General features: G+C 38.1%; 1 protein-coding gene across 1 annotated transcript; it reads left to right on the top strand.

The window, feature by feature from the left end:
* Nucleotides 1-41: 41 nt before the first annotated feature.
* On the top strand, nt 42-14,740 carry OCIAD1 (OCIA domain containing 1). The gene is made up of 8 exons (XM_084518262.1): nt 42-192; nt 712-796; nt 4,199-4,252; nt 4,727-4,774; nt 8,264-8,393; nt 9,997-10,205; nt 11,526-11,675; nt 14,302-14,740. Exons 1-8 carry the CDS (start codon nt 142-144, stop codon nt 14,337-14,339), a joined length of 765 nt encoding a protein of 254 aa, XP_084374388.1. The 5' UTR covers nt 42-141; the 3' UTR covers nt 14,340-14,740.
* The last annotated feature ends 2,256 nt before the right edge of the window (nt 14,741-16,996 follow it).

Below are 16,996 nucleotides of genomic sequence, written 5' to 3' on the forward strand. Positions count from 1 at the left end.
TGAGGCGGAGGAAGGAGCCGCTCCCGGGGGGACCCGCCCGGGGCTCGCCGCCCAGCCCGGGCTCCATCCCCGCCCCGTCCCCGCCTCCATCGAGGTCGGGGCGGCCCCGAGCCTTCCGCTTCCCGCTGCCACCGCCCCGCCATGGAGGCCGGGCAGGGCCCCGGCGGCGGGGAGGTGGGGGAGCCCCACGAGGTACGGGCGGCCCTCGGCACCCGGCCGGGCTGCGGGGGGGAGGCGGCAGCCCCGGGCTCCCCACACACCGGCACGGGCGGGCGGGGAGCCGCGGCCCGGTGCCTCCCGGTGCCCTCCCCGCCCGCCGTGCCCTTGAGGCCGGCCCCGGCCCGGCCGTGGCCCCGCTGCCGCCTACGGTGGGGGGGGGGGTCACGGCCCCATAAGTGCTGGGGGGGGGGTCACGGGCACATAAACCTGGCCTTGGGGGCCCAGCGGGCCTTACCTAGGGAAAAGGAGCTGGCTGAGTGTGTGCACGCACTAAGTACATCCCTCTCCCTCCTCTCATTTATTCCATAAGTGTTTTTTTTTAACGTTATATTTAATGTAAACAACAAGCTGTCGGTTCCTTAACTATAACCCCATCAAAACACAGGCGCTACGAGGCCTGGAAGTTACAGTGCGCTTTTAACCGACAAATCCTAAACCTGCCTTTTTCTCTTTCTTTTTTTTTTTTTTTTTAATCGATCTCCCCGATAAAAGAATGTGGCACCTAAGCCTTACGTGCCGACGGAGGAGGAACGCAGGCTCCTCAAGGAGTGCGCTGACGAGAGCGCCCGGTACCGAGGTAAGCTGGGTTTGCTGGCCTCTTGCTTTGCCTTCCTCCTGCCCTGTGTGCTGCCGACTGAGGCCTCAAGGAAGGAAGGCCCAGGTGCAGCTCTCCTGGCAGCTCATTAAGAAGCTGCCCGTGGCCTAAAATGGCATCCCAGTGAGTGCTGATCTACGTAGGACTCATGTTTATTTATTACAAGTTTGTAGGACAGGAGCTGTGCAAAAAGTACAACGTGTTTTGTAAGGTTTATCCTTTATAACGAGACCCCTTCACATTCTAAATTAACGTGTTTATTAAAAATTGGGAAATCGTTATAATTAACCTAGGCCCACATTTATTTATGTATCTGGATGTACTTTTTTGTTTGTCACTTATATGCTTTCAATTTTTGTTATCTTTAGAATGCAAAAATAAAATACTTTAGGGTGAAGTTATTGCTTTTTGTCTTTCTGGAGGCTTGCAAAAAACTAATCACTTAGCTCTACTTTTCGAGAAAATTTCTGTCTGTGAACACCAGGTATTTGGGCTTTTTCTGGTCAATAAAAGCTAAGATTCGCAAACATGATTCTGCAGTCAATAATTTTTGTACTACAACTAAGTGTACAAGAATAATAAACTTGCATTATTTTCACAAAATACTGTCAAAATTTAATCAAAATACCACAGTAAATTCTCTGTTTTTCATAAAATGTTGATCGACTGAGAATTGATTGACATTACGTTTTAACTTTGTGTTTGTAGTCCAAAGGTTCAAGACATACCTGTATTATATACACCTGATTAAGAGCTTTGAACAAGCCTTCTGAGGTAATTGGTCTCCACTATTGTACCAGGCTCTAGTAGATTAGTCCTAGTGCTGGTAGGTGGTTTAGTAGAGACTGGGACAGAAGAAGAATTTAGCACCTGGTTTGCTAAACTTAGCACATTGGCACTCTGCTTTCTCTTGGCAGCCAGTTGTTTCAGTGGCAACTTCTAAGCCATTACAATTTTGAATTAACAGTTCAAAGTTCTGCTTCAGCTGAGACGTTCTCTATTACTTTGGCATTTTCCTCTTCCACTTTTATTCAAATGGTTAGAAGCCTTCTGCTTGTTTGGTAAAATCCAGCCGTTTTAGACATGAAGAGAGTCATGTTCGTTAGCAGTAAGATGGTTGTTGTGGCTTATTGATAACCTTTCTCATGGAGTGCACAAGGGGAGTTGTTTGTCCCTCTTTGGGTGTTTTGCTCTGAGTTCTTGACTGGTAAGGAAGCTTACTGCCCTGTTCATCTTTTTGCAGAGACTGAAGAAGCAACATGTAGGTACTGTTCAGAAGCCCCAAATTAGTTCCTTGAGTAGTCTCACTTCAGGGAAACACGTTGGTAATTGGATTCTTCTTCAAGAGTTGTGTCCTGTACTGTTATCTCACTAGGAGAGCCCAAAGCCCTTTGCTGTTTCCTGGGTCTCCTGTCTTCGTTTCACTGTTCTGTATCATACATGTCTACATGGTTGTATTAGCTGTGATCAATATGTGGGTTTTGAACACTCCTTTGCATAGGCTGCCTGTGTGACTGCCTTGACATCATTGCTTCTTACTGTATCAATTCTTATTATTCGGAGGTAGTGTAATTTTATGTATTTTCAAGATGGGGTCAATTTTTACCAGTTCTTACAAACCCTCTGTGTTGTGATAGTTCATTGCTAACTTTTCTTTCAGAAGAGCTTGCTACTCATCTCTTATTTCAGTTTAATAAACATTAGTAATACCAGTAAAATGTATAATTGTGTTATCAGATAATATAAATTCTAATACAGAAATCACATTACAATCTACCATTTTATCCTTTGCACTTTTAATCTCATCAACAAAATCACACACTTGATATGACTTTTTCCCTCAGAAAACCATTTTGAATGGAACACGTTACATTCCCACCCTTAATGACTTGCTGCTGATGTACCAGCCTTCCAGTATTTTTCCTAGGATTTATTTTGTTCCCAAAGCAAAGTACTTTTTGCCCATACCAGTGAAAAGCAGCAATGTCTCTGATCTATTAAGCTACTTTTATTTATTTTGTACGCTTGCATAGTGATTCTTGTGTTCGACTCCAATTTTCATGTACCTATTGCTGTTTTAATTTCTAGTTACCATTTTGTGTCATTTATAGGTGCACTTAGTAGCATTTGTTGCCATTACAGTGCATAATCTATCTTTGATGTCCAGAACATTTGTGCTAGGTGTATAAGTCATTTCTAACCTCTGTAATTACTGTAATCTTGCTTGTGAGCCATGGAACCAATACTTTTTCTTAAAAGTGACATCCAGTCATATTTACCCTAAAACACTAGTTGGACTCCTAATCTAGTTTAGATAGATAGTGTTGTAAAAATTCTTAGAAATACTATTTATCTTGAAATAGGAACTTAATTAGCAGATTGTGTGCTTCAAAATACTATTAACATCTCACGCTGTTCACAGTAAAATTCCCCTAGGTAGAGTTAAGGCAAGTCACTGAGCCTTCTTGTAACATCTATATTTTCAGAGCTGCTTAAAGTGTAGTAGTACTGTGACAAGTCTGAGTCCTTAATGTCATCGACTTTGGCATTACCATGTTTGTTATTTCGGTATCACTGTATCTTGTGTTACCTTAGTGGTCTTACAGATAGTTTCATCTTCCTGATGTTGTAATTATCACAGCTTGAAAAAGCGTTCCTTTTGTTTCTTGCTATCTCCAAATGATTTCTGCTGTCTGAAGTAATTCAATATGATAAAAACTGATGTGAACTGTTAAGCAGACTGTGATAGGTGGTAACACTGTTCTGTGCTCATCGTCTTCTCTGCATTCTTGAACCTATCCCCAGTTGTGTAGCTTGATCCGTAAGCTAAAGAAAAACTTGCTCTGTTCTTCTGTTTGTTGATAAGTAAAAACTGATTGGGTTACCTAATTTTACATTAGTTTGTTTTGTATCTCTTTAAGAGTTGGAGATACTTAAAAGTTTTCATATTAAAACAAAATCAGGCCTTTTGGTTATCAAAAACTTCTGGAGGCACTGGCCTCTGTGTGGCCTTCTCCCCTACAGAACAGTGTTTGTTTCTCAGGTTTAAAGCACTGCATCTCAATGCTGTAGCAGTTGTAGATAGCTGTCAGCACCTGGAATCTTGTACCATGATTCCATCTGCCACTGCCTTTTGTATTTTAGGAAGCATGAAGTCCGGTGAGGAGAGGATGACTCATTAACCTGTACTTCATTATTTATAGGAGGTCTCTAAGCTAGAATTGAGAATGTTTCATAGTTTGTATAATTTGATCATTGTATATGATTAGATTCTCATACAAATGAACCTAGCAAGACCTAACGACTCTTGTTTTATTGTATGTTTTGTTAAATATTATTGAAAATGTTGACAATTATATTTTAAGCAACTTTTCTTCTCTACAGCTTTTCCTTTGGCTGCAGCGAGCATGCTTGCTACTACTTTCTTAATCAAAAAAGGTAAAGTATTAAAAATACTTAGTTTAATTTGAGTTTGCACAGATTAACTATTTTTTGTTTTTACTAAAGTTACTATACTTTAACACCTAATCTGCTGGTAAATAAGAGGTTCCAACTCATAAGCTATATGACTTGCAGTTCCTGAAACTAAAAGAACAGAACTTCTGATTAAAATCACATTCTTACTTATTGCTTGCCATATGCAGTATCTCATTGATTATGAACCAACGTATTCTACAGCGTGTAATGATACTGTGTGATATATTAAAGAGATAATTGTTAGCTTTTTATAATGTTATGGGGAATTCCAATATTAAGTTTTCTTGAATTTTCTTTCACTTAAATTTTAAAGAGTCACCTGTTACCCCGATATTATGCAAGAGAACTGTCACTTTGGATTCATAGAACAGTTAATGTTTCTTCACCTTAATTCTTAATAACTTACTAATAATTACTTTGATTCCTCATTTTCAGGTATTCTAAGAGAGACCTCAAGATTTGGCTCTTTTACTAAAGTTGCATGTAAGTAAAAACTGTACATGAATTGAGCTTGCATTTGTGACTTCAGTCCTGGAGTCTGTTGCTCAGATGTGATCCCTGTGAGACTAGCTGGCTGATTCACTGTGACTTCATTTTATGCTTATATTGGTAAAACTGTGCCTGAGGATGTAGATATGTGATCTGATTTATCCAGTAAATAAATTTCACCTTTCTGCAGTTGATTCTACCAGTCAGCAACTTTTTCGAAACATTTAACTACAACATCTGATACCAGAAGAATGTATTCAATATCAAGAGGTAGAGCAGTTAATTTACTCATCGTCTTTGAATTTGTGCAACTGATTTTGGATGAGCTTTGTTTGTAGACTTTCTATAGAACTCTAAAATTCAAAATGTTCTTGACAAGTGTAAGGTGAGAATTTAAGATGAAAATATTGCTAACAGGCTTTGTGCAAGCGTATTTTTTCCCCTTTTGTTATGGATGAATATTTTTCTATGGTAGAATTTAAAGATGAAACAGCATCATCAGAAATAAATTCATGCTTCAGCAAAAGTGTCTGTAGGAATGTAACCTGTTGCTATTAAAGCATCTCTTGAGATTATTATAGCTGAAAAGAAGTAAATAAAAATGCTTCTTTTGACTTAGCTTCTGTATTTTCCTTGGTTGTGTAAACTTGACAGGAGGGAAGAAACAATGACGTTTTCTTCTAGTGCCTGAACTACAAATATTTGCAATTTGTGATGCTTCTATCAGAAATTGATTTTTGACAATGATTGTATTTATTGTTCATAGTATCTGTTTGGTATTTCTTCTTGTTCTGGCAAGCAAAACTTTTTGACATTGTTTAAAACTTTGTGAGTCTAAATAACATCTTGTAAAATATTAGAACAGCATACTGCTGCAGTGAAGTCTGCCTGAAGGACTTTGCCAGAGTACACCCACCCCTCCCTTCCTAATTTGAAGGTCATTATTCATGTGTCTCACTTGTCCCATTCAGGCTATTTTAGTGCCTTTTTTTCCTGGACATTAGGTGTGTACAATTATAGGAAAACAGCAATTTCTTGTGAATGATTTTGGATTAAGTATAATCAAAAATAAATTAATAAATTAACCTTTTCAATTTAATACATGACAGTAAAACAGGAAGTTGCCATCTTGCCAATCTGCCCAGATGCAGTCAGTTACAGCCAGTTACTGTTACAGTTTACTTCAGTGGGAAGAGGGTAAAACCCATGATTTGTACCAAAGGAAATGTTGTTTAAGCAGATAAATGAATGAGAGAGGCTAGGGCTGCCATTTGTTTATGGTAAATTCTGCTTGCCTTTTTGAACAAATAATAGAACAAACCTTTTTAACAAACCTTTCTAATAAATAATGGAATTACTATTTCCCTGATACCTACACATTTGTAAGTAAGGGCCATGTTCCTTCTGTTTAGAAGAGCTAAATTTTGAAATCAAAGGAGAAAATGAGCAGCTGGACTGGACCAACTATTTTCAAAGTTAAAGTTATTAGCCAAAATACTTCTGGCTTCTGTTCAGTGTACACTAGCGGGCATATAGACTTAAAGAACTTTCCATGCAAAGTGTGTTTTGACTGTTTTTCAGTAGGTAACTATAAGTGATTTATGTACTTCTTAAATACATCTTAGGGGAATTTGGGGGGAAGGGAGGAGGCATAGCTGCAGTTTAAAAGGCCTGAGTTAAGCAGTTTTCATTTCATTCTTATATTGTTTAGGTCAGATGCAGCTACTGTCTACAGGATCTTCCTGCTAAGTATTGCCAGAGACAATTTACAGGTCCAAATCATGTCTCAGAGTTTAACTGTACATTCCTCCTGCAGTGCCATCTGGTCAAAGGAAGCAGTTGTGTTGTTTTTTTCCCCTTGATGAGTTCTGAAAGAAGAGCACATCAAATTCCAGACACTGCTAGTTCATAGTTAGCTGATGATAAACAATGATAAAACAGTTTAAGAACATTCCTGCATTTCTGGTGTCACTGATCTGAGCGTATCAAAGCTGTGTCTGTTGATCATAGTCTGCTAATGGTGCGTGTCTCTTCTGGTTCATAGACTCTGAAGTGTATCCATGCTTGACTGCAGTAATGGTCTTTTATATCTAGCCAATGTAATTGGGTCAGGTGGGGACTGAAGACATCAAGACGTGAGGAGCAGCTGAAGTCCCTGGGTTTGTTCAGCCCAGAGCAGGCTGAGGGGAGGCCTCGTGGTGGCCTGCAGCTCCCTCATGAGGGGAGCAGAGGGGCAGGCGCTGAGCTCTGCTCTCTGGGGACAGCGACAGGACCCGAGGGAACGGCATGGAGCTGGGACAGGGGAGGGTCAGGCTGGGGGTTAGGGAAAGGTTCTGCACCCAGAGGGTGGTCGGGCACTGGGACAGGCTCCCCAGGGCAACAGTCACAGCACCAAGCCTGATGGAGTTCAAGAAGCATTTGGACAACACACTCAGACACAGGGTCTGAACTTTGGGTGGTCCTGTGTGGAGCCAGGAGCTGGACTCTGATCCTTATGGGTCCCTTCCCACTCAGGACGTTCCTTGATTCTGTCTGGTATTAGCCTGTAGTGGTACCTGAACTCCTTTATCTCTCTGATTAGCTTCTCTAAAGTCTTGTTGCAGTGAACACAGAAGAAGCAAAGAACAACAGTACCTGATTTACTGTACTAATTTGGAAAATGTAGATTATCTGGCTGTCAGTTATGTTATAATAGAAAACAAATATTTTAGCCACTAATTACTTTGGGTAAAACATTTTCTCGAGAGATGTTTCTGTGTCCTGACTAGAAGGCCTCAAGAAAAAGAGACTTTAACCTTTTGCATAAATTACAAAGAGAATCACCTATGCTGCTTAACTTCATTTTGCTAAATATCTAGTTTGAATTCTTGTTGGGTCAAAAAACCTGCTGTGATCATTTAGTGTGATGTCCTGCCTAGCAGATCAAAATGTCTTATGTACCACATGGAAAACGTTTGCCTACAGATTGCAAGGGTTCAAATAATTCAGTTGTTTGTCCTCAGGTAACCTCTTCAGAAGATACCAAGCCTAGTACTGAAATTTTGTAATGTCTCCTCATACTGGGAACGCGTTGTCAAGATCTGTCTGTTCTGGTGGATTGAATTCTCAGAATTTTCTACCTTTCTTTATTCCTTACCATTTTGTCATCTTTGATAGTTGCAATTTCTGGGTCTTGGGAAAAGCTGATTGGAGCTCTCTTCTTTGGTACCTTTCACTCATTAATTACTAGCTGAAGTCACCTGATACTCAGGTCATGTCTAACTCTCTCTAAGTATGTCTCTGTTCAGCTCTTGTATTTGTTTTTAGTACCCTTTGTCCGCAAAAGTAGCAAAGAGATAACTACTGAACTTTTTATTTTTTTTCAGATCTAAACCTTTTGTCTCTAATTCAAGGTGCTGTGTAATTTATTGGAAATGACTACTTTAAAGCTATGTTGAATGTTATGATACAGCATATAAAACCATCTTTTTTCTTTTAATAAAGTTGCAGGAACGTGTGGGTACCTGGCTGGAAAGATATCCTACTTGCCAATCTGTAGCGAGAAATTTAAGAAACTGAAGGACTCCCCAATAGGAGATGTTCTACGACAAGCTCAGAGACATAGTTCGCATTCGTAAGAATTTAATTCTTTTAAATTTAAACCTTCAGATAATCTACACCTTCAGATCTGCACCTTCCCTCCTCTTTCTTCTTCCTCTTTCTGCCACTTTCAGGAAGCTGTATCATCTGTATGAATTGGCCAGCTGTGAAACACACATTTTGAATTTGTTACATACAACCGATTACTTTGAGGAATAGAAAAAGAAGCATTTTAATTTAGAAGGAATATATTTTGATAAGTGAGACTTGTTTTCCTGTGGAATTTACTTACAGGAGTGTGACATCAGAAGTTGCCCTTCTCAGCTGTGAAGTAAACTAAGTGAACTGAAGTAAAATAGTGTTACTTTCTGGAAGCTTTTCCCATAGTTTAGTTTGATTGAAGTAGGAAGAGGGTGGAAATGATTTCAGTGTTTATCAAAGGAAAGAGCTCAGTAAACAATATCAGTGCAGGAAGAAGCGTGGTGGTCAGACTTAATGCTGTTTGTTTAAATCCTTTACATCTGTAACAGCATTATGCCGTACATATGAGAAACTCATCAGGTTCTTAAAACTATTTCCTGTTTTGTTCCAGAATGTTTTCTACTTCAAGTGGTGTTTAATTGCAAATCACTTTTGGAATATCTCACTTAAACCCTTGATTCAAAACTGGGAGAGGCAGTCTTTGGATAGTGAGTAAATAGTGAGTCCTGCTTACCACTGTGTGCTAAGATTTGTTAGATTCATGTAGGACTTTATTAATTTTTTATTAATTTTTCAGTTTAAATTTATGACAGTTTTGTCTGCAAGGTTTTTGTAGACAAACTAATTGCAGATGTTCTTCATATAAAAGTAGAAGTAAAGCTGAACAGAAATTTAAAGTACAAGGTGAATACACTCTAGTGACACCAAGAGGATGGCATTTTTGATAGGGACAGACAAATAACTGTGTAGTGGTTTGTAGGGCCAGTCTGAGTTGGTAGTGAGTACTCGAGTATCAAGCATCAGTTTCCACAGTATTTTTTGTGTGGTATTAATTTTTTTCTCTGAGAAAACTCATTAATGCTTCTGCTGAAATAATAAATGAACAACTCAGTAAACTGTTACAGTTTTGTTTCCCCAAGACAGTTCTTCATTCTCCTTTTCTTCTGTTGTGTATTATTGGTCAATTATAGTAGTTTGTAATAACGCAGAGTTTTAAGTTGCAAATTCTTCCTAAAAGATCTTTAGAACTAACTGTAGTTCACATGCTACCACTAGTTAAAAGGACACACCCTGTACTATTTGTGTCTGACGCGTTTTTGCTTTCTGAAGAGTCCCTGGGGGGAGGGATTGTCATTTTTACATTGTAAAGTGCAAAACACTTTCTCTTTTGTCTTCTGTTTTAGAGATTTTCAGGTATGATTTAATTTTCTGGGAGGAAGGAAGGGTGTTGAGAAAGGGGTTATGTAGATCTCAGCAATGTTAAAGAAATCTTTTTTTTTTTTTTTTTTTTTTAAAGACAGTAACTCATGTTGTTGGAAACTAAATTAAACCACTTACCAGAGTATTGTCTGCAGCTGCACACAATGTTACTCTTATAGTTTCATTTTAACTTGTTAACAGTTCTGTATTTAATATTTAATTTTATCATTTTTCAGCCGTTCCAGCCGGAAATCTGAATTTTCAGATACACCTTCTCAGTCGTTTACTGAACCTTCTTCTCCAAGAGCTGGATTCCCACTTTCTTCTACATATTCAGATGATTATAGCTCAACAGACAGAGGCCTCTCTAGCTACGAACCAGTTCCATTCAGTGCTTCCCTGAATGAATCTTCACCTACAGGAATCACTGATTATGCTGTGCAAGGTGTGATATGTCGTAGTATTTAGCAATTGGTAGTTCAGTAACTCTTAGCTGTCTCTTAGTTCTCTCATTAAACTTAATTTCATCCCATGCAAACGTGTGGGATAATAGAGTGTTTTTGAATGAAACACCTTGAAGTTCCCAGAATTGTTTCAGGGACAGAAGGTAAATCCGTGTGTAATTTTCTAAGTTTAATCTAAATGCAGGTGTTTGTTTTTTTTTCTTAGTAGTTCTAATTGCAAGTAAATTCATGTACAAGGTTTAATCTGTTATGAAACTCAGCCTGCAGACAACTCACCCTGGCTTGAAGGTTTTTTTTGATTTAAATTAAAGTGAATATGCCAACCATTTCAATGCAACTGATAAGAAAGGCTAGAAAACAAATGGTAGAGAACATGGTTTAGTTTATTTCATTTTCACCAGTTTTGATGCTTTAACTGTATACTACTATAATTTGGTGACATTAAACTATTTTTTATAATGTGACAAACATTTAAATCTTCTGAGAACTGAGTGCATATTGTGTTCTCTCACGCAACAGCTGACTTTTCCATGGAGAAGTAAAATGGTTTTAAAGTACTGGTTTGTGCAGCTGTTCCCCTCCTTCCAATATGAACTTTGTCCTCAGCTATTGGTGGGGGCAGGGGAAACACTGCTCTGAATCTCTGTGGTACAAAAAGGAAGAAGCTACCGTCCATTAGTTACATATTTTGAATCAGTTTGTGTTTTAAATTCCCTGATGGAAAATGTTTTATTTGATGCAAAAAAAAAAAAAAGGCCTTTCATGCAACTCACTTTTAGTTATATAAAAGTTTTGGATGTAGATGTGTCAAGGGAATTGTAATAACGCTGCATTACAAATACTGACAGTTTATAAAGCCATAAGTATAGAACCAAGATTCTGCATTATAAATGTAGATAAAATGTTTATTAAGTGACCTGTGATGGATGTAGTCCTAATAAGATTCACTCTCATTTCTCTTCAGAAACTATAAATATATCAAATGTATGACTAGCATTAATTTTACATCAAGTGACCAGAACTGTTTTATCCATCAGGGACCACATGACCATTAGGCTTTCCACTAGATGAAATGACACAAATAAGTTAACTGCTGGTCTGCTAAAACAGACAAAACAAAAAAGATTAAAGGAAATGAATGAATGAAGGACCACATACATACTCAGTTGCATTTTGAATTGCAGCTGTCACCCTCCTTTTCATTTGGGATTGAGCTGTAATTAACTGACATTCTAGAATAGGCTGTAGCCAGGTTTAGTTGATTGTCATTTCTGTTATTTTGGTGTTTGTTTTGTTTTCAGAACCTGCTCCACTTCCAGAAGAAGGTCGCAAAAAAAAAACTGTCACGTACGAAGAATTAAGGAATAAACACAGAGAAACGTATGAAGTAATGGTACCACCAAAGGCAGAAACTCCAGTCAAGTTGCCACAGGAAAAACCAGCTAAGGAAGGTAATGTGCTGATTCACAACCATACATGGTATATTCAAGCAGTAGCAGTAATTTTAAAAATAGTTACAAACCCAAAGCTTAATTCTGCCTACCCTTTAAGCAACATTGTTACACTATCTGCAAGTATCTGATAAGTGATGTAATCTATTGTTACATATTTTAAATTAATTTTATTTTCAAAAACATTGATCTTCCAGCAGCAGATTTTAAGTCCTCTTCTCTGTCCATATTGCTTTGGGACAGACTCAGACAATCTCATAGCTTCTTTTTTAAAAAATACATTGTGCAACATATTTCAACAAAGAATTTTCTGAGCTCAGAGCTTTAGTGAAGAGTTTTAGCTATGGAAGGGGGGTGTATGTTTTAGATAGCATTGTTCTATCAAAATAGAGCACATAGTTGATGGTTTTGAAGTGGGGGGCATTTATGAATTGTTTCATGTGGAATTAGCACATTTCTATAGCGGCATTGTTTGTAGAGGTTCATTATTCTACATTAAAACTCAAAGGAAGGAAATGGTATTTGGCAGCAATATTGAGATTTGTTTTCACAGTGAGAAACAAAACTTTACACAGCAGAAGAAGAATGCGGTGCCCTGAAGGATAAGACTTCATTCAGTCAATTCTCTCACTTGATCATTTTTTTTTGAGAAGGAGACACCAGCAGCAATTTATGATTACTTGCTCCAGAACGGTGTCAGTGTGACATCTGAGAAAATGATGTCAGCAGGAGGAATGTCAGTTGTAATTGTTTCATGTTGTGTGCAGTGTCCAGTCATCTCAATCACAACGCAATGAGACTTGTAGGAACAGGTGATGTTTCCTGTTAGGCACACACAGTTGTAATAAATACACACATACATATATATGTAGATATATGCTAAAAGGTCTGAAATAGTAAACTTTGGAACAGTGTTGCTTAGGAAGGTAAATCTATTACATTTTTGTGTATTACTCTTTCCAGATCATTAATCTGTAGACAAATCCACATGGTCTTGAAATTAGAATTACAAACAATGATTGGGTAGTGATTTAAATGTTGTTAAGAGAATAAGTCTTTTTCTGTTATTACATGTCTTTGTCCAATGAAACATTAAGAAATTATTGACCTGTCCTTTCAGATTCTAAGTTCAGCCAGCTGCCTTACACAATCATTGATTTACACTGTTTTTTTTTCGAGATAGTTCTACACAAATAGAAAGCCACTAGAAACATCACTTGAAAGCCATAAGCAGAAAACTTAAGTAGCATTCTGCAAACCTTGCCATATTCCGTGGCAAATCTCACGGCTAAGAAATGAGAATGCGTTCGTTATTTTATTTTTAGTTATTTTAGTTGTTATAAAATGTTAATCCACAATATTGCCTTCTCTGTTATATTTCTGTGTTCTGGTTGATGGGTGTAGTCAGGCTTTGAGACTCGAACTGCATGAAGCAGTGCAGGAGATTTGTGAATAAACTTTCAAGAGTACCTGTTTGTTAGAGAAAGGAGTAAGAAGGGAGTACAAAAAAATCAGAAATGTTTTATAAGCAGAGGTGTGTTTAAGTCCACTGATGTCATGGGCTGAAATCTGATTCAGCGTCTTGTGTCATATGGGACACGTTACTTGTTTGCACGTCCTGAGCCATCACCCCTTTGCTCATCATCTTATCTCCTTATTGTAGGTACCAGGCTAGCAAATAAGAGACTGGTTTCTGTCCTCTGATGCAAGGACAGAAGGGAAAACTAACCATGTAGGAAGCAGACCCTAGCTTCCATCTGCTGGTGCTTTTTCCCGTTGTAACAGTATGAATTTGTGTAGCTGCATAGCGAACTGGACTGGACCATTTTTCAGGGAATGAGCATGACTTGCTAAGCTGCCATGATTAATAAAAATAGCAATCAGCTCATAGGTTGAGTCAGCTTCTCATTGTGCCTTACCTGCAATATCAATCTGCTCCTCTTGCCCAGAGGAGCTGTGGATGCCCCATCCCTAGCAGTGCTCAAGGCCAGGCTGGATGGGGCTTTGGGCAGCCTGGGCTGGTGGGAGGTGTCCCTGCCCATGGCAGGGGGTTGGAACCAGGTGGGCTTTAAGGTCCCTTCCAACCCAAAACCATTTTTCAATTATGCAAGACAGATCTGAATAAAGCGTTTAAGACCAGTACCCTGTTTTTTCTTCTCTGACTCACTTCTGTACTAAAGGAAGCTGCCAAATAATAATGGCTGAGTAGTTTCCTAGTAGGGATTACTGATTTTTGTTTGTGTTTTTAGCTATCCTGAATCCATCCAATTGTGCACGTAACTACATTATGTAGCCACATATTTATTGTAACATTCCTTGCCCGTTTCCTCCAATTGTCTTTGTTTCACCCACATGTTGTGTTTGTTTCAAAGTAATTACAAATTCTGTAGGGCAGAAATTTGCACAGAAGGCCTTTGGGCTGAGTATTAATTCATTAAAGAATAATGAATTACAGACTTTCTTCTCCACATTTATTCAAAACTAGTTTAAATTACATGCTTATTGTACTGTGACTGATGCTGTCCCCACTTATTACTTTTAATTGCAACATACCCTAGTTTTTGGCACTGTATAACTTTGGGAATTAGATTTAATAACATGACTACTGTTTCTTTATTTTCTTTAGTTAAAGTAAATAAATATGGAGATACCTGGGATGAGTAAGAACCGAATGAAGAACTGAAGAAAAATATCTCCTGTCAGCCAACTTGAACTTCATCTATATCAGTCACGAATACTGGCACCTTTAATGTGTTCTGTCAGGCACAGTTACTAATAAATGAGAAAATCTTGACTTGCCAGAATATTTAAAAATAAGTATTTAGGCTGAAGATTCTTTTTTATTTTGCATAAATGACAAGCCAGGGTATTGTGAGGTGTCATGATTGTAAACCATTAGTGCTATTGTTTAAGAATGAAAATGCTAACTAGCAATAACTAATATAAATGTACAAGAAGGGGTGAAAAGTGTGTAAATAAAAGCAATTATATGTATTGGGAAGGGAAAGAAAACACAATCTTCCAAAACTTTGAAGATTTGCATTAAAAGTTACCTGTAGAAATAACCTCTCACTTTTTGTCTGAAAGTATGCTGGAAACCTCAGAATGTTATCATACTTAGTAATGGTTGGAATAACACTGAATTATTAGGAGAAAAAGGGTAGAGGAAACTAGCCGAATACAGGAGTAACCATACAGAACAGGACTTTTCTTTTTCAAAGCTTTCTCTGGGTGGCAGTTGTGGTTTTAGACTGGTCTTCTGACTTGCCCACACTGGGTCTCTTAGGACAGTCAATGCAGAATTCAATGATTGAATGAAACTGCAGATATTTAAAATAGCTCTAATTTAAGTGCAGGAGGCTAATCTGGACAAACTGTTAAAAGTTTGGTATCTTGACTTATTTTTGTGCATTGTCCTTCTTCTCCATTTGTGCATGGCAAAAACAAAACAGAAAAAAACACTTGAGACTGTTCACAAAGAAAAGATCCTGATAATGGAGTATTGCACTGTTATTACCTGTAAGAACTGAGCTACATTGGCAAAACTACTGAAAAATATTTCCTAATGTTTGCATCCCCTGCTCTGTCTCAAAACACTATTGTTTTTTTCTGTCCATTAGATACTCATTTTCAGCTGTGCTGTTTAATCTCACAGCATTGTTTTTGTTTTGACTCTTAGGCTATAGGTGAGCATAAACCATGATGAAGTTAATAGCATGAAAAGCATTGCTGGCATTTTGTTGGAGATGAAAAATAGCCTACCAAGAAGAAAGTTCTTGACTGTATTGATTTAGTGGACTAGCAGCACAGAGCAGCATGAACAGGAAGATAATTTTAGGTAGGTAAAGAACAATCAGCTGAAATGGGAGGGAGAAAATGGCTAAAAGATGAGAGAATGCTTTAAGAGACAAGTACTATTTATAATCATCAAAACAGGAAGATTGCTATCAGATAAACAGAGAGAGAGAGAGAGGATTGTGCTAATCGGATAAGCTTGAAGTTGTATCAGAAATTTAACTTAGAGAGAATGCTTCTTGTGCCCGTGATGACACCGTGATGAGAACTTTGAAAATAAATGAAGCTTGCTAGAGTTACGTTACTCTATATTTCTTAGTGCACCATTCCAAAGCTGACTGGATTTATCATGAAAAAATAAAGTTTCCTGATAGTGAGTTACCCAAGTAACAGGAGGCAGGAGATTTAGGTGATTAAAATAGAGCAGATTGGAAGAAATGATTTTTCTGTTGAAAGAATGAAAATTTTGGACAAATAAAAAGTCCCCAAGCTGTTGATACAAAAATGGGATCTCAAAGACTCTTGCCTCAAATTAATATTTCAAGTGGACAAATAGAGCATTTTACATAAACTGTATTAGTTTTTATTTTTCCTTAGTGAAGAAAACAAAGGGCATATATAATACCTAATTAATGTTTTAAAGGCCTACTCTGCTTAATGTAACATTGTGTATACATAAGATTTCTAAATGGAGCGTAATGTTCTCATTCTGCTGCATAGGGCCAGGATCTCTCTCAGGACATACTTTTTTTCCTTGGGTTGGGTTTACCATCAAGCAATATGATTTTATTTATTTTTTTTCCTCTGAGCCTTTGGCTTTCTAAGTGTTAAATACAAGAGTTTTCACAATCATACCTGTTAACTTGATAGGCTGTAGAAAACGAGCTTTTTGCCAACGTTAAGATCACTTTCAGCTTGCTGTGGCAAAGCGTGCCTTGAATTGCTGCATCACTCGGTAGCTGTGGGAGTTCAGCCTTATTCCTTCCCTTTCTCTGCACGCCTTCCATTAAGTACCACCTTGGTTCAGAGCGTTCTCTTCCAGCCTTAGGATTTCATATCTGCTACCCAGTTACTTCTGAGGAGCTTCTGTGTTTCCTCTGCACTTGCATAATTTATTTACTTTTTTCTAATGAATCCTAAGAGTTGATGGCATGGTTGTCACTGAAAACATCTGTGTTATAAACAACTAGGAAGAATGGTGAGTGTGTGAACAAAGCAGGACTGACCCTGCGGTTCTACGTTTAAATGTATTTCCAGCTAATGCACAAGTTTTTCTTAATTCTTTAGTCAGGCCGACTGTTTTACGTGAATTTAGGTCCCTCACTGCTCCAGAAATTACTCCAGAAATAACAGTAAGAATTTCACTTTGCATTACCACTTACATTTCTAATTGGCTTCTTCTATAGTCTGACCTAACAACAAAGAGAGTGGCACTAAGAAAGTTTTCCTTTGGGCCATCGTACTTGTGTGTTCATTAATAAATGTGAATTAACTCAATTCATATTTATTGTAAAGCTCTTTAAATT

The sequence above is a fragment of the Aythya ferina genome (assembly GCF_964211825.1).
Source record: "Aythya ferina genome assembly, chromosome: 4".
Taxonomy (NCBI): Eukaryota; Metazoa; Chordata; class Aves; order Anseriformes; family Anatidae; genus Aythya; species Aythya ferina.

Coding starts and splice junctions, on each gene's coding strand:
- OCIAD1 (XM_084518262.1), top strand. CDS start 142: ATGGAGGCCGGGCAGGGCCCCGGCGGCGGGGAGGTGGGGGAGCCCCAC. Junction 797..4,198: donor CGAGAGCGCCCGGTACCGAG/GTAAGCTGGGTT, acceptor TCTTCTCTACAG/CTTTTCCTTTGGCTGCAGCG. Junction 11,676..14,301: donor GGAAAAACCAGCTAAGGAAG/GTAATGTGCTGA, acceptor TATTTTCTTTAG/TTAAAGTAAATAAATATGGA.